We start from the raw sequence: 21663 nt of genomic DNA on the forward strand, positions 1-21663 counted from the left end.
ATGTCCACTAGTATCACTTACCCAAACCACTGCCCTTCCCTCCCACATGGTCTAAATACCCCACCCTAGAAACCTAGTGTCTCATGACTGCCAGCCATGCCCCACCCTTGTGGCCTATTTTTTAGTGGTTCTCCATACATATATCCTCAAAGTATTTTGAGAACTTAAATGTAAGGCCCAAAACTACAAAACTACTGGAAAGAAACAGATACTTCATGAACAGCTTGGATCAGGTAAGGATGCTTTGAAAAAGACCTCAGAGGTAAAAGCAGACAGAGGCCGAGCATGGTGGTGTGCATCTTTAATCTCAGCACTGGGTGGCAGAGACAGGAGAGTCTCTATGAGTTCAAGACCAGCCTGGCCCACATAGTGAGTTCCAGGGGAGTATGGAGTAAACAGAGAGACTCCAGAAACTCCCAAAGCAACCAACCAAACAACAAAACAGACAAATAGAAAAAAATTAAACTGGAAGCTTTGGCAAAGGAACACTGAATAAAGCAAAGCCACCTGCAGGATGGGAGCGCATTTGCGATAACATAAAATGGATAAAATTGTTATCTAGAGAATATAATGAGCTAAAACAACCCATAAGCAAGAAAACAATACAATTTAAAATGGGCACAAAAGATCTGAATAGACAGCCTTCAGAGGAAGACAGGCAAATGTCACCAGGGAAGCAAAAACCAAGCCATAGAACAATAGTACGTCACACCAGATAGAATGGCTGTTCTCCGTGGACATTCAGATGGTAACCCTCTGTCCTGGCCAGAGGAGGAATGCTCTTGTGACCAGGGAGCTGGCAAACCTCACCAGTCCTGGAAAGTCGAAACAAGCAGGACTCACAAAGCCCCTCCCCACTTTACAGAAGCAGTAAACAACTGCTGGGGAGGGAGGAGAAGGCATCACCTGCAGAGGACCCTACCCATCAAAACCGCCCGGAGGAAACGCTTGGACCCGTCCAGCTGCCTGCAGCCATCCAGAGAGCTCCAGGGTTGCAGCTTTTGAGGCCATGCTGGGATGCACTTTCAGTGATGGTTACTTTTTGGCTGCCCCTGCTCCTGTAGGTAACCCTCCACCCATCACAGTAGCCATGCTTTCCCTAAGAGTCCCACAGGCAGGTGTGCCTGTTCTCACACACACACACACACACACACACACACACACACACACACCTGCCAACCCCTGAATTTCTTCCCTTCTTCATGAATACCCTGTGCATGTGCTGAGCCATCACACTGTCTAGACAACAAACATTCAAGGCCTCCCTTCCTCTTAAAAGCCAGTTGAGTATAGATGCTAAGGTTAAACCTCAATCAATGAGTAGCCAAGCTCCTTTTTGCTTTAGGAGTTAAAAATGTACACTGTTTCGACTTGGTAGCTTGCTCTATGTTGAGATGGCCACTCACCCTTCTGAATGGGAGGAATATTGTCTAGTCAGGATTTAATGTGAGTAGCAGAGTGGTTTCTTGATCTGCAACCTGTCTTTTTCCCAACAATCTGGAGGCGCACCCAGGACTTTTAGCCCATGTGTGGGGTAGCAGAATCAGCTTCCAGGAGACACTGCCCAACAGCCTCCTTACAGCAGTCCCTGGGGCTGGGTTTCTGGTGTTCCTGGGCTGATAAAGAAATCCAGGACTGAAGACTCCCCAACAACTCAGGGAGGGACCAAAACAAGAACAGCAGCTACCAAGCAAAGGCCACGGCAAGAAATGCTGTGAAGAGGGCAAACTACTGCTTGGTGGCTGGGACATCCTGGAGTGGAATGGGAGTGAGACATTCCTTTGCAGGAAGTGAGTGTAGAGCTGAGGTCTAAGATCCTGTGGCTGCCCTTGATGATGTCACACAGTGTTCTGGCTTCCTCTAACCCAGGTAGGGGGTTGTACTGACCTGCACGTTGCAAAGAGGCATCTAACACAGGAAACTGGGCAAGCCCTCCCAACCCCAATGTTTAGGTCAGAAAGGGACGAAGTAATTGAAATAACAATGTAAGGAGCCTCCATTTGAACAAGGGAGAATTGGACATTCTTCTAGGATTTCACAATGCTAGGATAGGAAACAATTTAGGTAATATGAACTCTAAAGAAAATGAAGCTAAAAAATTCAGACTAAAGGCAAGAAAAGTGGCCTTAGTTCCTGTCCCCAACACGAGTCTCTCCTACATCACCGAGCTGCTCAGCATGCTTGTTATTTTCTAGTCTATGCATGTGCACCCGTGCTATACCAGGATTCTCCTCTCGGAATATGAATCCCAAGATGGTGAGGACTTTGCTGGGCGGCATTCTCCTTTCCAGATTGGCAGCTTTAGCTAATAGTCACTAAGTACAGACCTTAGTCAGGTGTATTCTGCATATAGAGGATGTATCACAGTTCTGGGTTCCACTTTTGCAGATCTATTTAACTATAGATTCAACCAACTTTGCATCAGAAATACTCAGACACCCTTGTCTGTACTGAGCATGTGCAGACTTTCCCCCTCATCAGCACCCCCCAACACCCCCCTTCCGTCGACACCCAATCACACCTCCTTACACAGGATGTACACTGTTGAGTGTGAAGCTCCTGAGGCATCCTACCAGCAACTGTTCACACTGAGTGTGCCCAGTCATACCACCCAATGGCAACTCACACAGTCACAAACCCACAAGATAGGCACACATGAGCATGCAGAGCTGCAAGTTCAAACCCTAGCCTCGTCTCAAGAGTAGAGAAACCACAAGGACAGGAGTTTTCTTTGTCTATATATTCCCCTGCAGTATCTTCAACTACTAGCTAGGGGCAAAATTTGGTGTGGGGGGGTGAAATGGGGAGGGGGTGAGGTTGAACAAACTCCTTTTTGTGAACTAAGGCCAACTCCAAACCAAAGCGCTTGGATGGTGTGCTCATGGAAGGAGCCAGCTCTTCCCGTGTGTGTGTCCTTCCAATCTCAAAGCCAGTGCCAGCAGCAGCTTTCAGCCCAGGAAGCCCACTATAGGCCATCCCGGCTTCTCTAGCTCTCTGGGTTCCTATCTTCATCTCTAAACTCAGAAAAGCCAAGCTATTCTCGGGCGGCTGCCCACTTGTCTCAGAGATGGGGCAGAACACAGTTCAGCAAGTGTCTCAGGGTTTTACTGCTGTGAACAGATACCATGACCAAGACAACTCTTAAAAGGACAACATTTAACTGGGGCTGGCTTACAGGCTCAGAGGTTCAGTCCATTATCATGAAGGTGGGAGCATGGCAGCATCCAGGCAGGCTGGTGCAGGAGGAGCTGAGAGTTCTACATCTTCATCTGAAGGCTGTTAGCAGAATACTGGCTTCCAGGGGCAGCTAGGACGAGGGTCTTAAAGCCCATACTCACAGTGACACACCTACTCCAACAGGGCCACACCTCCTAACAGTGCCACTCCCTGGGCTGAGCACATATAAACTGTCACAGCTGGTAAGAAATGCAGTCTCAGGTGTGAGAGCTAGCTATTGACTCAGAACCTGTGTTTGGGTGGCATCCTCAGGGACACTTTGAGCACATCGGTCTCAGGACCTTCTACACACTCTCCACCAGGGGCCTGGCAGAATGTCTGAACCTTGGACCCTCCCCTCAATGCAGAAATCTCTCCCTGGAAGTTGTGCTAGCATGAAAGGGAACTAAACTCTAGGACTGTCTGTCACTAAATCAGTACATATTTATTAACCCCCCACCATATGCAAGATACACAGAGACCATGAGCACATATGCAACATGACATGTCTTCCCTTCTTCCCCAGAGTAAACCGATGTGATACGTGGTAACTAGGGCCCTCTGAAGGGGGCACAGAGCAGATGGAAGGGGAAGCTGGCTAGGGGGTTCTCATGGTCTGAATGTCTCCTCCAGAACTCTGGTTTAATTTGTCACTGAGACATTGATGTTAAGAGGTGGAATGTGGCTGGGCATAGTGGCACATGCCTTTAATCCCAGCACTCGGGAGGCAGAGGCAGGCGGATTTCTGAGTTCGAGGCCAGCCTGGTCTACAGAGTGAGTTCCAGGACAGCCAGGACTATACAGAGAAACCCTGTCTTGAAAAACAAACAAACAAACAAACAAACAAACAACAACAAAAGAGGTGGAATGTGCCAGGTAAGATGGCTCAGCAGGGAAAGGCATTTTCTGGGCAAACCTGTGGACTTGAGTTTGTTCCCTGGGACCCATGTAAAGGTTACAGGAGAGAATGGACCCAACTCCCCAAAGTTGTCCTCTGACCTATACAGTGTCCCCTACCTTGTCCTCTATATACCTGTCTTAGCTTGTTTTATGTCGCCTTGACACAAGCTAGAGTAATTTTAGAAGAGGGATTGGAGCCTCAACTGAGAAAATGTTCCCACCAGATTAGCCTGTGGGCAAGCCTGTGGTGCATTTTCTTAATTGATCATTTCTGTGGGAGGGGCTGTCCCTGGGCTAGTGGTTCCGGATGTTGTAAGGGAGCAGGCTGAGCAAATCATGAGGCGAAAACCAGTGAGCAGCATCTCTTCATAGCTTCTGTATCAGTTCCTACCTCCAGGTTTGTGCTGTGAATTCCTGTCCTGAATTCCCTGGATAATGGACTGACTACATATTGTAGGATAAAATAAACCTTTTTTTCCTCAAGTCGCTATGGTATTTAATCATACCATGGTATTTCATGGTATGGAAACTAAGAGCGTATTCTTGTCTTCTCACCATGTTACAATATAGTACTCAGGCCCTTAACAGATTTATCAAATGTAGACATTGTTTTCTTAGAATTCCAGACAACAAGTCAAATAAAACTATTGCTTATAATTTTTCTAGTCTATGGTATTTTGTGGTGGCAGCAAAACATGGACTTAGGGGTCTTCAGAAAGTGGTGCAGGGATGAGGGTCATCTCAGCCAAACCCTGAAGGATTTAGAGTCAGCTTTGTGTGGAGCTGAAGTCAGGAATAGGTAATATGGAGATGGGTGAAGGAGAGGCCCTGTACCACTATGGGGACCTTGCATTAGAGGCCCATGCACAGAGGCCCAAGCACAGAGACCCTTGAACAGAGGCCCATGCACAGAGACCCATGCATAGAGGCCTAAGCACAGAGGCCCATGCACAAAGGCCCAAGCATAGAGGCCCTTGCACAGAGGCCCATGCAGAGTGGCTGGAGCTGTCTGTGATCAAGAAGAAATAGGGGAGTTTACAGTGGAGGTTGGGGAAGGAGGTTTTCTCTTAAGGCAGGGGGACAGCTCCCCCTGCTGAGCAAAGGCAAACCAGAGCTCTAGCTGCAGGAAGCTGGGGGCATAGGCCACCTCAGGGACTGGAGGAACTTGCCTTTACCAGGGAGTTGCTGTTAATGAATGCTAGTGAAAATGGGGACTGCCAAGTTCCTGGCTCAGGCGCTTTTGTAAACACTTCATTTCATTGTCACCTCAACCTAGTGATGCCAAAGCTGGTTGTCAGGGGTTTACTAATATGGTCATGTCACTTGGTCAGTCATAGGCAGGCAGCTCAGGGATAGAAACTCAGACTGACCCAGAGCCAGATCCACAGTGATGCCAGGCTTTGGGGTTTTGCCCAAGTTTATCTAAATCCCAAATCCAACTGGATGCTTCCATCCAACTGTGCCTTGGTTTACTTTCATGTTAACTCTTACATTCAGGGCAAAGAGGGAAGAACAAAAAATTGTTATTTCCTTAAAGGTAGTATCATTGATAGGCTACCAAGGGGCACAAGCCTACGTTTTGGCAGCTCCTACTTCTTTCCTACATTTTCCTCCAAAGAGATTTTGGGCTCATCCAAAAATACTCAGAACACTAAAGCCTTAGAATACAGCCCTTCTGGGGTTTGTGTCCCGTTTGCCAACACAGACTCATACCCTGTGCTGCACTGCACAGCCCCATGCAGTGGGAGAACTACTTCTGTTCCTGGAAATGGGTGTATCTGTGGAGAGATGGGGGAAGGAGAAAGGAGAGAGAAAAGGGAAAGAGGGAGGGAAATGGGAAGGGGGAGGAAGGAAGAGGGAGAGGGAAAGAGAGAGAGAGACTGATTGACTAGCTGGCTTTGCATAGCAAAACTTGGCAGCCTGGAGTCTCATGGCTCTCTGTTACCATGGCAACTGCCGTGGGCTGCCAAGGATGGGGACCAGAGGATACACAGGAGAAAAATCAACCTGGGCAAGGGACATCTGAGTGTTCCCACCTGCAGCAGTGGCTCTGCCACTGCCCCATGCCCTCACCCAGCACAGGGGCAGGAGTTGTTAGAGGAGGGGTAATCACAGGAGCAACCGCAATGCTTCTGGTATAACAAAGGTTGACAGGCCGGACATGCGGCCTGTAGCAAGGTGTGGCTGTTGGTGCTGCTTCCGCACAGATGACAGACTCAAAACATCCTCCGATCAGAACTTCATTCTCTATCTGGAGCTCAGAGGAAAGGATATTGAAGCGCAGTGTGGGAGTGAGGAAAGCCAAGGAGGATTCCACTTTCCCTTTTTGCATAAAGACTTTATCACTGTGAAATTGCACTACCCTGGGCAAGCCCAGAGTGTGATGGAGTGTGGAGGTGGTCTATTCCGCATTTGCTGCAAGCGCATGCGTGTTCCACTCTTCTCCTCTTCCCATTCTCCTCATTCTCTCTGCCCTCCGCCCCAGCCACGAGTGCCCCTTCACTCACATCCCTAATCAGCCTTAGGGAAGGTACTGATTCTGACTTACTAAAGTCCCTTATGGGACTAAGTCAAAGCCTACCTTAGCTCGTTTAGAGCTCCATGATTTATCTTAGTCGGATTAGAACTTTGAGGGACTTGCTCACGGGGTGCAAGGCGTGACCCGCTGCCTCTGAAGGTGTCTTGCTGTAATCCAGTCAAATGCTTTCAGGCTCCACTGTGGCACATCTGTCCAGCAGCAGCTGTTCAGGCCAGGGCACAAATCAAAAGCCTGTGCCTGCTCCAAAGCCCCATTACTCCAAAAATGGCAAATACTTTTCTCTCTTTTGTGAATATATACAAAATCAAGATTAGAAATTTCCAAAAGGAATCTATTTTGACCCTGCTGACATTCCAGGGCAGAAGCAAAAACTGACTTGAAAAATTCACAAGGACAGAGGGCAAAAGTGTCTGCTACCGAAGTGGGCCATCATTGGGAAAAGAGGCCCCTTGGTCTAGCAAACTTTATATGCCTCAGTACAGGGGAACACCAAGGCCAAAGAGTGGGAGTGGGTGGGTAGGGGAAGTGGAGAGGGTATAGGGGACTTTCGGGATAGCATTTGAAATGTAAATGAAGAAAATACCTAATAAAAAATTGGGGAAAAAAGTGTCTACTACCGTGCGGGTTTCAGAATTAGTTTTGTGGTATCACAGAGACTATCCAGAGAATCAATATGTAACATGCGTAAGACGCTTGGTTATGAAGTTTTACAGGAAAAAAAAAGTTGAAGTCTTTCTCCTCAGTGGGATTTTGTTTGAACTAAAAAGTGTCCATGACTATTCTCCCTCCTCCCTCTATTCTTTCTCTGTCACCTAAGTACTAGCATCCAGAAGTGTACTTAGCCAGGTGGCTATCCTTTCTTGGCATGTATGTGGTGTTGGTAAATTGAAACATGTCTGAACAATCTAGGGGGACCTGACTCCCTCGGAGTCACTATCCTGCTATTGTTAAAGGCACTCTTGTCAAACCAAAGATTCAGGAGACGACGCACATCATCTCAGGTCATGTCATGTCAGCATAACATCTTGGCGACGACTTCTTCATAGGTTAGAAATTTACAAAAAGCAGAAGTTAGGGCAAGGACTGAAGGACATGAAGGGGGTTGTAACCCCATAGGAAGAACAACAATATCAACCAAACAGACCCCCAAAGCTCCCAGAGACTAAACCACCAACCAAAGAGTACACATGGCAGGGTGGGGGGACCCATGGCTCCAGCTGGATATGTAGCAGAGGATTGCCTTATCAGGCATCACTGGGAGAGGAGTCCCTTGGTCCTGTGGAGGTTCAATGACCCAGGGTAGGTGAATGTTAGGGCACTGAGGCAGGAGTGGGTGGGTGGGTGGGTAGAGAGCACCCTCATAGAAGCAGGGGGAGGGGGAGGGGATAGAGGGTTTGTGGAGGGGAAACTGGGAAGGCTGACAACATGTCAATAAATAAAATGTCAATAAATTAAAAAAATGAAAAAGGAAATTTACAAAAAGGTGAGACAGGACCTGCAATCTGCGTGCCTGGTTGAAAGCCTGCTTTACAGATTGCCTAACCAATCTGGACCTTGTTCACCTTAAGCTGAGTGTAATTATAGAACATAGCTTCTTAGATGTTAGGAAGGTTGAAGGGAGCCTTGGTAAGAGGGAAGCATTCCCTCAACACCAGCCGGCGTTATCTTCACTCACACGGAGGCAGGCAAACATAGGGACTCTGCTGGGTGTGAGCTATGCACACACCCCTCTTTTAATGATGCAGTTGGCAGTCTGGAACCCTCACCTGCATAGACTGTGCATACACATCCCTCTCCAAACAATATACCTACCAACCTGTTCTCAAGCCAGGACCTGGGCTGAGCTGTATACCTCCCTACCTTGAACAGTGGAGTCTCCTCCTCTCCCAACAGTTATCAGTTTCTATTTAATTGTACTCTAGTACAACTAGGCATAAACTAGTTTTGAGAGCACATGTGATTAGGACAAACTGCATTCCCTGTGTGAGTTTTTAGGGGAAAATTCTATTGATCATCACCATATGCTTAATGAATAATTGAAGATGTATATGATTAAAATCAGATGCATTAGAGACCCACAGCCAAACATAGATGGAGTTTGAGGAATCCTGTGAAAGAGGGGAGGAGAAGAATTGGAGAAGCCAAAGGGGTCAAAGAGACAAGACACAACCCACAGAATCAACCAGCCAGGGCTCATAGGGACTCAGAGACTGAACTGACAATCAGAGAACCTGTATAGATAGGTCTGACCTAGGTCTTCTGCATATATGGTATAGCTGGGTAGCCTGGTGTTCTTCTGGGACTCCCTTCTGTGAGAGCAGGGGCTGTCTCTGACTCTTTTGCCTGCTTTTGGGACCCTTTCCTCCTGGATTATGTCATCTAGCCTTGATATGAGGGAGTGTGCCCAGTCTTGCTATAGATTGTTATGTTGTGTTTGGTTGATATCCCTGGGAGGCCTCCCCTTTTCTGAAGGGGAACGGGAAGAGGAGGGGATCTGGGGAAAGATGGTGGCACTGGGAGAAAGTGAGGGAGGGGAAAACTGCTCTCAGGAGCATAAAGAAAAAATAAAAAACAAACAGATGCATTGTGGGAAGGTACACGAAAAAATAGAAAAATACTTATGACCAAATGCAGTAATCAATACAGAAAAAAAAAATCACCCTCAAATACCCTTAGTAACCAAACTTCCCCTACTCTTAAACCCTGTAAAAGTAAGCCCTCCAAAACAGTTTATGCTCTTGAGTACTCTTCCTCATATGGCCTGTTGTTACTCCTTTTTGTCATTAATAAAAATATTTTACTGAATTTGAGGAGCTTGGCACTTTTTAAAAATTCCAAATCTTTCATGCAGAACAAAAAAAATACAATTTAATTTTTAATTTTTGTTTTTATTTACTTCTTCTTTCTTCTTCTTCTTCTTCTTCTTCTTCTTCTTCTTCTTCTTATTATTATTATTATTATTATTATTATTATTATTATTATTATTATTATTTTGAGACAGGGTTTCTCTGTGTAGCCCTGCCTGTCCTGGCCTTGAACTCTCTCTGTAGACCAGGCTGGCCTTGAACTCAAGAGATTTACCTGCCTCTGCCTCCTGGATGCTGGGATTAAAGGCACGTGCCAGCACTGCCTGGCCCAATTTTATTTTTTAACCTTGATCTGGTGGCAGTGATGATTCTGAGGACCATAGGGAAAACAACGGGGACCTGACAGATGAGAATGTAAATCTGGGCTTTACTGTGTCATAGCTGTGGTGTACAATTGCTTACACTGTCTGCCTTCCCATAGGATACTTAAATAGCCTGTCCTTCTGAGGGTGTAGTCTTACTGATGGGTACAGGTGCATGGCCATGACTGATTTCTTTCCTAGAACCAAATCTTTTGGGCACTGTGGAGTCAGGGCTGCGGAGAGACAAATGATAATTAAGGCTGCTCCACTTTCCCCATCCTGCTCAGCGCCACTGTCATCACATCTTTCAACAGCTGATGACATGAGATGTAGCTTCAGGTGGCCCTCTCATATTAAGTGTGCCTCAATTCCCCCAAAGATGGAGGCATGAGCTCTTTGCTAGCTGCTACCTAAAATCATGTATGCCACCTCACACACTTAAATGACTGATCCCTCCCCACCCCAGCTATTTTTACGGGTAACTTATTTCAGAATGAGCTCAGGTGCCTTGCTGCCTTTGGCAGATTCTAGGGAATCATTTCTAGGTCTGCCTGGTTCTTTTTTCTTCTGTGTTTGATATCACAGAGGTGTGGGAGAAGAGATGAAAATAATCTCTTTAAAATGGTGACATTTGCTTGATCACACAGACATTTGTATGGCATCAAAGCTCTAGTTCCTGAAATAGAAGGCAGAGGATAAAGCAGGCTCAAGCTTAGATCTCAGCATCTGTGTCCCCAGTTCACCGCCCTTAGGCCCCATCGGCCTACATCATCTCTCACGGACACCTAATCAAAGACTGTGCAACACAAACCATGGATGTTGTGCTGCATCCTGGAGTTGATGCTGATGCTCATTTTTAACTTCCATGAGACAAGTAGTCCTTTTGTAACTCGTCACCACACGCAATCACAGTAAGACATGTTCCCAGACGGCCAGTGGTAAAGCCCAATTGACTAGAGAAAGATTTGAATTTATCTAGAGAAGATTCATGGCATCTCAAAACAGAAATATTCTCTAATAAGAGACCTGGAATGGCGAGATAAATCCCAAATTCTTAGTTTTTCAAATCTAGCAGTTCCCATCCTTGGAATATGAGGGAGGGAGAATACTGAGGGAATTCTCAGAGGATAATTTTTAAGGAGGCAATATGACCCAGTAGGCAGACAGTGTACCCAGGATGGCAGACTCAAAGCTGGTGGCTTATGTGGAGATATGCTTGTGTCTGGATCAAATATAAGTGCTGGTCCAGGTCAGTGGAAGCTAATTCAAACAGCAACAGAGTAGCTTCTCATTTCTAGTCCTCTAAATAGGGATTAAAGAGACTAGCTGGGCATGACAGGGTCTAGAAGCAAACCTGGAACCTGTCACATGTGGGTGGACAATGGAAACAGCTGTCAGAGTGTGACTAATAGGAGCATGGGCTCCCTAGGGCAGTTTCAGTATACTGTCAAGGCAAGTCTTAGAAATTGCCAATTAAGAGAAAGCAGTACCTACTCTGCTGAAGCTCCTGCAACCCACAACTCCGGGGCAAAAATACACCATGCAGCCCACTTCCCCACAATTCCCAGTGGCTGGTTTCCATGCTGGGGAAAAAACCTGAGAAGTAAAACATCTCACAGTCCATTTGCCTCCTGCCGTCCTATTCTTGAGAATAGTTTATCGTGGGAGGGAAGTGCAGCTACATTACTTCCCAAACAGGGTATTCATGGGTGTACTTTGTTGTTAATTTACCATTGAAAACTTAAATGTATCTTAAAACATAAGTATTAACACATCACAATACTCAGTAGTCTACATGAGACATGGGCCAAGTAAAAGAGAACACCTGCAGTTCCCGAGCTATGGGATTAGAACCCCAGTCTCTGAAGGTACTGAGAGTTCAACGTTTTGAAATTGGAGATGAGGTTCAGTGGTAGAACATGTGCTTATCACATGAGGGTGCAGGGGTCAATCTCCAGGAGGAAGAAAGAACACTCAGATTGCAGGCTGATACACCCCACCCCCAGACACCACACAGCAGCACATGAATTAACAGTCAGGCCAAAGACACTACAGCTGACAGCTCTTACAACTTCCAGAAGCCAGGAATGCCTGCCATGAGCACTCACATGACTAAAGACTTTTTCATACTGGTTTGTTCGGCCAGGGCCCAACATGACATTCTTAGTGTTCTAAAAATGTCATATTCCCAAAAGGGAGTCTACTTATGCTAAAATGAAATAAGTATAGTAAAAGAAATCTGAGTTAAAAGTTTTATTCATTCAACATCTCACATTACAAATATTTAAAAATTATATGCATACTGGTATAAATAGTCATTTGCAAACTATTTAATAACATTAATTTTCCACTAGCACTTCAACAAATGAACTCTTTTAAAAAAGAAACTGTGTTATATAACTTAAGAGTAGAACATACAAAAATAGGAACTTAACGTGAAAATGACTTTAATAAAAAATGAATTACCCTTATTTAAAATGCTAGAATAAATACTACAACCTCCCCATACACAGTAAAAACTATATGGAAATTCAGCCAAGTAGTACAATTAACTGACGCACTTAAATAACGTTCCCTTCTGATAATATGAGCAATACACTGGAAAAATTAGGGATTAGTAAAAACTAGACACCCACTTGCTAAAAGTTTCACTTCCAAAAAAATATAACAAAAATCTGATGAAATTATAAAAACTAATTATACTTTAAATTTTAAAAATATAAAAAATAAAACAGTTGAATACAATATTGTCCCAATTCTTACAATGCTATCAATCACAGTAGCTTTAAAATAAGATAATAAAATAAAGCAAATGACCAAAACCTCTTTTATTCCATTTTTAAAAATAATCTCAAATTTACATTAGTAGAAAGATTGATTTCTGATTCTTTTCTTTAGAAACACCAGCAAGAAAGAGGATTACTCTTAACAGTAGAAAATGACATTTTTTAATGTCTGCAATTAAAAACAAAGAATTACACTGCAAAGATCTTCCAAAGTGTGAGATAAGTATTGCACATAACTGGAGTGAGCTTGCCACAATTCATCACATTCAAGTTTTAAATCACCTTTTAACAGAAGATTCAACTCTTCAAAACAAAAAGGGGTGAATTATCAAGTCTTTCCAACAGCACTCTCATAAAATGCTAAGTTCATTCACTGCACGTTTTATGTTGCATTCTGCAGAGGTCTGTGTATGGAGAAGTAAATATATTATACCAAAGCCAGGGGGCACGGGTAGGGTGGGGGTCCTTTACATAGAAAATAATCAGAAACACTTTATTTTACATTGCAAAAATAACCATGTAATTACTCTGTAACTACATTGTAAATACATGGCTGGTGCCATGCTAGTGCGCTAGAACTACATGCTTGGTAAATTGAAGTGATACCCTAAAACCTGTAAACTAATTACATGTTAATAATGTTTGAGTTACATGGTAACTCCCAGCTACAATCCCATGTAATCTGAAGGACATGTAATCATAAAGTTCAGAGTAATAGATAATCATTGTTTATGCCCTGTAAAGAAGTGGAACCAAATCATCTGTAAACACGCTTGTCACACAATCACAAGTAAATATTAGCAGAATAACAATTTCTTACATTAGTCATGCATACTAACATTACAAACCTGTCCTGTGGCAGGCGATTTCATTATATAGAATTTAAAAGAGCAGACATCTCTGAATCAAACATGTAACATCAATTAATTAAGATTAAAAATGATTAAACATTCACCCAAAATGTCTGCATTTTATGAATAATTTAAAAAACTTAGTAAGAAGCTGTAGACAATTTTGTTATTTTAAATTTCTACCCTATGGTTATGCATTTAATTTTTTTTTTTAGGAACTACAGTGTTATTTTGTCATTTTCATGCGAATTTTTTTCATTAATTTGTGACTTTACATAGACTATTTCTTAAATTATAGGTACACCAGTAGCTGGTGCTGGGGAAGGATGTTTAAGCAACATGCTTTCTCTTCTCTGCAGACTCTAAAATAGCATTGCCAGTGCACAACATTCATAATTTAAAATGTATGCAGAGCACTGAAATGTATAAAAAGCAGAATATAAGAAAATAAAATTTATTAAAATTATTTATATTAAAAAATGAAGTATATGAAGATCTCTCAGTAATAAAAGTACAAAAAGCTACTCTTTGCAATATGAAAAATTGAGGTATTGCATAAAGAGATATCCCGTCAGTGAAAAGTGTGCCTAAAAATGTTCACTGTTGGAAAAACAAGGTATACAAAAGTAGTGCATAACAAATGTACATCATGTGCATGACAAAATAAGTCAGCTACAGACACTGTACCGGAATTCAGCAGGCCGTGTACAAAGGGAAAAGGATTACTCAAAGCTAGTTCTCAAGCAGTGTTAGTTCTTGTGAACTCATCACACCTGTTTACTGAGTAGGACCAGCACAATAGCACACCCCAAGCCACCTACAAGCATTAAAGGAAGAAAAAGAGGCAAATGAACATTCCAATTAGAATCATGTAGTTCAGGAGAAAAGAAAAAGATGTCCCTGACCAGCTACATGAGAGACAGCACCCTCCACCACACAGCTGCTTCGCTGTTCTGTTAGCAGGGGATTCTTTGACAGTGGCTCCCTCTTTCTGTTGGACTCTTAGACAGCAAGTGCCTCCATTTTGACCTTTGGAACTTAACAGGTGTAGTTCATTAAAGCCTGTGTTAAAAATAAAGGGCTGCTTTTCCTACAGACAGCAGAAGAGTCACCAGCCAGGCGGTGACAGCACTGCAGGCAAGTCTTTGGTTCTGAAGGATCCAAGATGGTACTGTTAGGCAGCACAGCTAGCAAGACTGCACTTAGACTGCTGCTGTTAAATGCTTTGCACACTGATAGTAATCCTTTGAACTACGGTAGGGCATTTAATAAGAGAATGGCAATTAAACCAAAAGTTACTTCCATGACCGGGGCTTCAAGAGACTATTTTAAATTTACCCCCCGAAGCAGACTGTTCAAAACATAAGAACATCTTTCAAAGCTAGGGTTGTATTTATAATAAAGCATGCATTACTTGATGAAGTTGGCACTTCAAACACTATGTCCCATGCTAAGTTCGGAAAGTGTATGTTATTGTACCTTATAGGAAGAGTAAGATAACCATACGGACTTTTGCACAGATTTACACAATTACTTAGTTCAACAGTGCAAAAACACTTTGCAACTACTTGACTTTTTTTTTTAACCTTTCCCCCCCACATTTTCTATGTTACAACTAAATTACAGGATTCCAAAGTAACTTCAAATGGAAAACAAGGCCAATGGGCAGCCGATCTGTATGTTGTTTTTAATCTTCCAGTTTTGGCTACAAGTGTAGTGTAACACAAAGTCAAAAATGATATCCTTGAGGTATGTCTAGATATGTTGTTTTTAATGTCAAAATGGAGAGCAAAGGCTGACACCTGATGACTGTTAGTAAATTAGGATATAGAGTTTATATATAATAACAAAAATAAAATTTATGTATTTGTTCTTCTGTTTTCCCACCAGACATCATTAATTCTAGCTTTGGTAGGTTTCCTGGGGCTGTGATTAGGAAGTCAGTTAAATAAATAAGCGCACTCCCCTCAGTAGTAAAGTCACCCAATTCTTACATTCGGAATTTTAAGAATTATTTCAAAGAAAACAAACTCAGCTCTGCCTACTTTATTTTTTCTGATGTATGAAGGCATTTGAGGCATGATCAAGCTATCGTCAGCCTCAAAGCTCTTATAGTTATGCTGCTCAATCTTGCTCATGCATTTGCTTGCTCTGACATACTCTTTCCTGTTAATAACTGTTAACTTCCTCCATTGCTGTTAAAGAATAAAAAGGGATAGAAAAGAGAGAGATAAGGAATGAAAGAAAAGAACTGGCAAGAGCACTTTCCTGGGGGAGACCAGACGTGTCAGAACAGACGATAGTGTTACTGTTGGTGATTATCTCAATAAAGTTTTCTTATATGTTATATCATTACCAGCAATTAAAACCTCAACATATTGTCTCATTTCTCTGTTAATATTTCTCTCCTCTAAGAAAATGCTACAGCAAGTTTGGATCCTCTTGGCCTCCAGCAAAACAAGAGAATTAAAACCTGCATGCAACATAATGGCAATGTGAAATGGAGTTGAACATACTGTTTGCAGTGACATGAGAGTCTACAAAATACCTATGTTGTAGGTTGTTCTTTTCATTCTACCACTGATAGTTACACACTGCTGTGCAGGACATGCCAGTGTGAAGAGGCTGAGGAAGAGTTGGAATTAACAGAAGAGGGCACTTCTTCTGAGGCCTGCAAATGAGCTCTGGAGTCATTCATTCTTCAGTTCCAGCGGAATGAAATATGCCGAGGGCGGTCACCACCTTCCTTCACCAGGGGCTTGTGGAATTCTCTGCCAGCACGAGAGTGAATAGCAGCCCAGCAATATTCACAGTAATACTGCAGACAGGTAACATTAGCACAGAAAAATGGAGCAAATTTCCCCCCACAACGGGCCCCTTGACATTCATCACACAGCTGGTCATCCAAGACATATGGCTTAACCTCCACCTGCATTGGAGAGACAAAAAGGGAGTTGGCATTTTGGTATCATGTGCAAGTCCACTTCTGTGTTGTGCTCCCACCTCCCTGTGCCAAGGTGCCACAGGAAGGAGCAGTGATGCACTTATTGCAATGAAGACTGTCCATTTTAAATACTTTTCATAAGATATCTATATTGATTATCATGTTAAAATAAGTTTCAGACAAAAAAGAAACAAAAGAAGAATTTTATCAGAAACTATCATAATTTAAACAAAACCATCTAAGCACTTCCATCTCTCACAAAATGTGTACCACAAGATTTAGTGGGCAAAAAGATGTCTGATTTCTGCCTCACGTACTTTTGAGTGGTTGCTGAGCCTGGCTGGTGGTTTAAGTGTCTACATCTTGGGTTGTAATCACAAAGTTGGGAGTCTGGTACAACATGATGTGTTCTTTGTCAGAGTAGTTTACTTGAATCTAAAAGTTAGAGGTGACTTTACAGAACTGGGCCTATACCAGTGTTCAAAAGACCAGCTGTCATCTGAACCTCTCAGGTATTAAAATGACCCGGTCACTACTTTACCAGCTACAAAAGATTGATGATGCTAGGTCTTGGGAGACTCCTGGATGGAACCTCCTAAGACTTGAGTCCCACAATGCAGAGGATCTGGAGAGAGGCTGAACACTGACCTAGGGATTTCACTGTGGAAAACCAAAATTTTCATTTCTAATGATAACCCCCAGCTCTGACCAGCCCATTGGCAGGGACGTGTGAATGAAGAGCAGGCAGGCAGGTGACTGTGCTCCAGCATATCCTGCCCATCACTTGTAGCTACAGCACGAGCTTCCTCTTTACTCACACTAGAGAATGACCACAGACACTGAGGATACAGGACCTGAAACAGTGAGTATCAAACACCACTGACCATGTTTATAGCTCAGACGGTGAACAGCACAATAAAAACTGACTGATTAAGACTGTGGAGTATAGTGCCACCATGCTGGCTGCTAGTCCCAGTTCCAAGGGAAGTGCCAGTGTACATCAAACACAGGGCTTACATTAGATGGTGCACCATTTCTAGAATTCTCCAAACACATTCCAGGACGTACCCGTTTATCTATCTCTCCATGCTGCAGCTGAACAAAGCGGGCACTGATAGCAGCTATGTAACTCTGTTGATTAGAAAACGCGACTCTTCCAGCTCCTTTTGGGTATTTGAGCTCTGGGTCAGTATCGATTCCAGCATAGCAGACGCCTCCATACAGCCGGTCCATTATCATTGCAAGCTCCACTAAAAGAAAAGGAACAAGACACTTACTATCAGGAAAACTCATCTGGCTCACCTAATGTTTCACCAAAAAAGTTTATGTGACCTCTGAGTATATATGATTATAGTCATTATTAAAATCTAAATAATTATAATAATATCTATTATAGTAACTTTTATGCTGGGTGACTGTTTAACTGCAAGCTGGCTGGTTTAAAATGTGCTTTCTTAATTTTCACAACCCATAAAATAGGAAGTAATTTTCTGAGAAAACTGAGGCTCCAAGATGAGTGGTCTGTCTAGGTGACAGGGTCAGGCCTGGAACCTAGGTTTGTCTGCTTTCATATCTGTAAGCACTTTCACATCTTTCTCACTGCTGTCATATCTGTACTGGTTAGTTGGGTATTGATTCCTATAATTTGAACATTAGAAAGTTAATGGGTAGATTCTCTGGAAGGCCCTCTCACCATCAAAGTCTGTACCTTTGTTTACATATAGTAGTCACTAGCACATCTCGCACTGGCTGCTCTTTCAGAGGACCTGTGTTTGATTCCCAGCACCCACATGGCAACTCACAACTCTCCAGTCCAAGGGGATCCAAAGCCTTCTTCTGGCCTCTGGGGCCACTATATACACACTGTACACACACGGTGAACAGTATGCATGCAAGCAAAACACTCATATGCATAAGATAAAAATAAGCAAAATCTTAAAAAAAAATAAGAAATTTCAGCATAGGTACCTTGCATGGGAGGACAACACTTCTGCCAGAAGATAATGACTAATAAATGAAAATCTCAGTGCCAGGCTTGGGAAACCTCCCTATGAGTTACTGATCAGTGATACCCTAGAGGTCCATTAAAAAATACAGACCATTGTCACTGCTCTTGAGTTGTCCACCATAACTAGAGAGTAAACTTTATTGCTGAAGAGACAACATACTGGCTAGTTTTCCTAGTACTAGAAGGTGCAGTGAAGGTTGATGGGAGAAAAAGCCATCAATGGTATCACATTGCAGTGAGCCTTGGATGCTACTGTATTAACCTATCAGATAGCATGTGCTCACTAGTGCTCAGTAGTAGGGAGAAAAAGCCATCAATGGTATCACATTGCAGTGAGCCTTGGATGCTACTGTATCACCTATCAGATAGCATGTGCTCACTAGTGCTCAGTAGTAGCACAAGGGTGAGGGGTAACTAACTCCTTTTGGATTGGATTGGATGTTTTCTGCACAGGAGGGAATTCATGCCAGGTACTGTTTATGGCTTAGGTCCTAGGCACAAGGGGTAACCTACTGTTGTTGTCTTCCTAAGTGTTGTTAAACTGCCTCTCAAAAGTTTGTTTCTTTACATGAATTAGTGTTGCCCTCAACCTAGCCAAAGACGCTTGGCTCTGCAGTGGGCAGTAGTCAATGCAGAGACTCCTAACTGGTCACAGAAGGGAGAACAAGTGACTATTGAGTGTTTACTCCTAAATGGGAAATCTAACAATCTGTTCTCACAAGTCTCAGGAAATAGCCCAGAAGAGGGGGCAGAAGAATGTAAGAGCATAAGGGGAAGAACACCGGAAATGCTGTCTCCTAGGCATGATATGGCCACTGTACTCATGGACTCACTACAGCTGTGGTCACCTGCTTATGATCAAGCCAACAAGATCAGACAGCAATTCCAGCAGACAGTACAGAATGGACTTTGTGGGTGACAAAAAATGAAAAAAGAAAGAAAAAAAAGAGGGAAGGACATAAAGTGAGGAGGGGGATTTGGTGGGGATGCCTGGGGAAAGCTGGGTGGGTATGATCAAGATATGCTGTTTACATTTGTGAAATTGTAGAAAATAAATAAGACACTCTATTTTAAAAACTTGAAATAGTCAATGTATCTTCCCCATGAAATGTTAAAACATAAAACTTTATTTTAATCTTACTATATTCTTAAACCTCAAGTTATTCAAGTCAGTTGGGGATGTGATTCCTTTGTAGTTATTATTCTAAAACTATGAGAGGCTGAAGTTGGATTAGAAACTCCGTAAACAGCGGTTGAGAAATTGAGGACATAGAAAAGAAGCTCTGCACATCTCAGCACACAAAGGGCTTTGGATTTCCTATAAAGGACAGTAACATGATCAGCATTGTAGTACTGCACTTAGGCACTCTGCAGCAGTCATTTCATTTACTCCTCAGTTCTATAAAATTCTGCACTTTTGATTCCATTTAGCAGGTTAGAAAACTGAGAATTAGGAAATTTATATCATTTGTCCAAGGTTACTCAACTATTAATAGGAAACAGAGCACATTAATTCTAACTTAAACACTTAGACACTAGAACTCTCTCTCTCTTTTACATTAACTCAAAGCTCCTGGAGTATTTCAGCTGAAGATCTTTATAGTTCATATGCTAACAATACAGGAACTTTGCCTGTTTAACTATACCAGCTCGTAATGGTCGAGGAACACCACCAACAAATATTGTTTTCCGTGGGTCAAGTGGCTGTGAGCCATCCATCACAAAGTCACTGTCACTGAGATTCCAGGGCCGGATCTGCACCTACAGAGTGTGTAAATAAAGATGCTCACATCAAGAAAAGTTCAAAATTGTTGCCAAGTATTTTACAATCTCCCCATCTTATCATAGATCAATAGAGCTGTAAGACCAAAAGGCTTAGAAACAGCTCTCCCTGTCTTTCATTTCAAAGTAAGAATATCCCATGAAGTATTTACTTACTATAAGCCAAATCCTTAACACATTACACATCCTTAATTACCTACAAGTTAATTATCTGTTTTTCAGGTTACCCAGCCTTACAGGATATATATAATTTAAATTTAAATAAAATAGGACTCAGGGTATTTCCAGGCAATGCAGACTTACTGTTGATACTAACGATTCTATTACATTGTTTCAAAACTATTTCTAAGTAAAAATATTGCTAATATTTGCAAACATTCTTAAAAGATTTATTTATTTTTATTTATTTGGGTGCTGGAAAATGAACCCAGGTCCTCTGCAAGGGCAGCAAGTGCTCTTAACCACTGAGCAGTATTATGTTGATAAACACTTTAGTGTCCATTAGCCTAATCAAGAATAATACGCCAGGCCTGGTGTTGCAAGCCTGTACATCCTCTGTACCAGTTTGACTTCTCCAGTTACTGTGTCTGATTGTATTTAGCAATAAAGTCTTGCCATCAAGTTTTTGTGGGTAGCCAAGAACAATGATAATAGCCTATATTATATTACTCAAATAGGTGGAGGGAGGTTATCCCACACCTGGCATTGGGCTTTTGTCAGATAACCTATGACTTCAAGTAGGAGCATTGTCCCTCTATGTAATGTAGCTCTAATTCCCTCCTTCTCACTATGTCTGTCACATATATATGTCTATAGAATAGTTTCAAAACTATTTCAAAGTAAAAATATTGCTAATATTTGCAAAAACATGTTCAAAGTTTCATTTAAATGCTTTAATTTATTTCTCAATAAATAATTTAATAAATTAATTTTAATTCTAAAAATGTATTTAAAGATTTATTTCCATGTTTCCATATGGTTTTTCAAATACCCTCAGTGTTAGCCTCCTCTAACCCCTCCTCTGCCTCTTCCCCACAATCCCCAATCTTCTTCTGCAATTATACCTTCCCACTTATAGCCTAAAAGGTACTTTGTAGGCTGCTGGGGAAGAAAAATGTTAACAGTCTTACCCAGCTGTGAACCCTGTGAGCTATAATAACAACCAGCCTGCCAGATTTGTCCATTGGTACAGTAGTGGCAAAAATGTTATGGAGTAACCAACAGCCTTCTATTGGAAATATGGCCCACTTTATGGTACCATTACCTGGACCAAGCTGGGTAGGTCATTGGCTATAAGAGGACAACCTACTATGATTTTGCTAAAGGTATATAGTATTAAACTCCCTTCTAAATATTTATCCTTACACCTATAGATTAAGCATATCTCACTGCTCATTTGAGAAGCTTTATACAGTAGATAGTGGTTAGCAGTAGTTGGTGGTTAATACAGAGATTCACAATTGTTCAA

General features: G+C 42.5%; 1 protein-coding gene across 3 annotated transcripts in view; it reads right to left on the bottom strand.

The window, feature by feature from the left end:
* Positions 1 to 12064: 12064 nt before the first annotated feature.
* Positions 12065 to 21663, bottom strand: part of Cpeb4 (cytoplasmic polyadenylation element binding protein 4) — a 64386-nt gene continuing 54787 nt past the window's right edge. For all 3 annotated transcript variants that reach the window (XM_029483795.2, XM_021178511.2, XM_029483793.2), the window contains 3 exons: positions 20060 to 20174; positions 17474 to 17655; positions 12065 to 16390 (listed from right to left, as the gene is read on the bottom strand). In XM_029483795.2, the coding sequence (XP_029339655.1) occupies positions 16163 to 16390; positions 17474 to 17655; positions 20060 to 20174 (525 nt within the window). In that variant the 3' untranslated portion in view covers positions 12065 to 16162. The remainder of the gene's footprint in view (positions 16391 to 17473; positions 17656 to 20059; positions 20175 to 21663) is intronic.

The sequence above is a fragment of the Mus caroli genome, unplaced genomic scaffold (assembly GCF_978045245.1).
Source record: "Mus caroli unplaced genomic scaffold, Mus_caroli_1 scaffold_13, whole genome shotgun sequence".
NCBI lineage: Eukaryota > Metazoa > Chordata > Mammalia > Rodentia > Muridae > Mus > Mus caroli.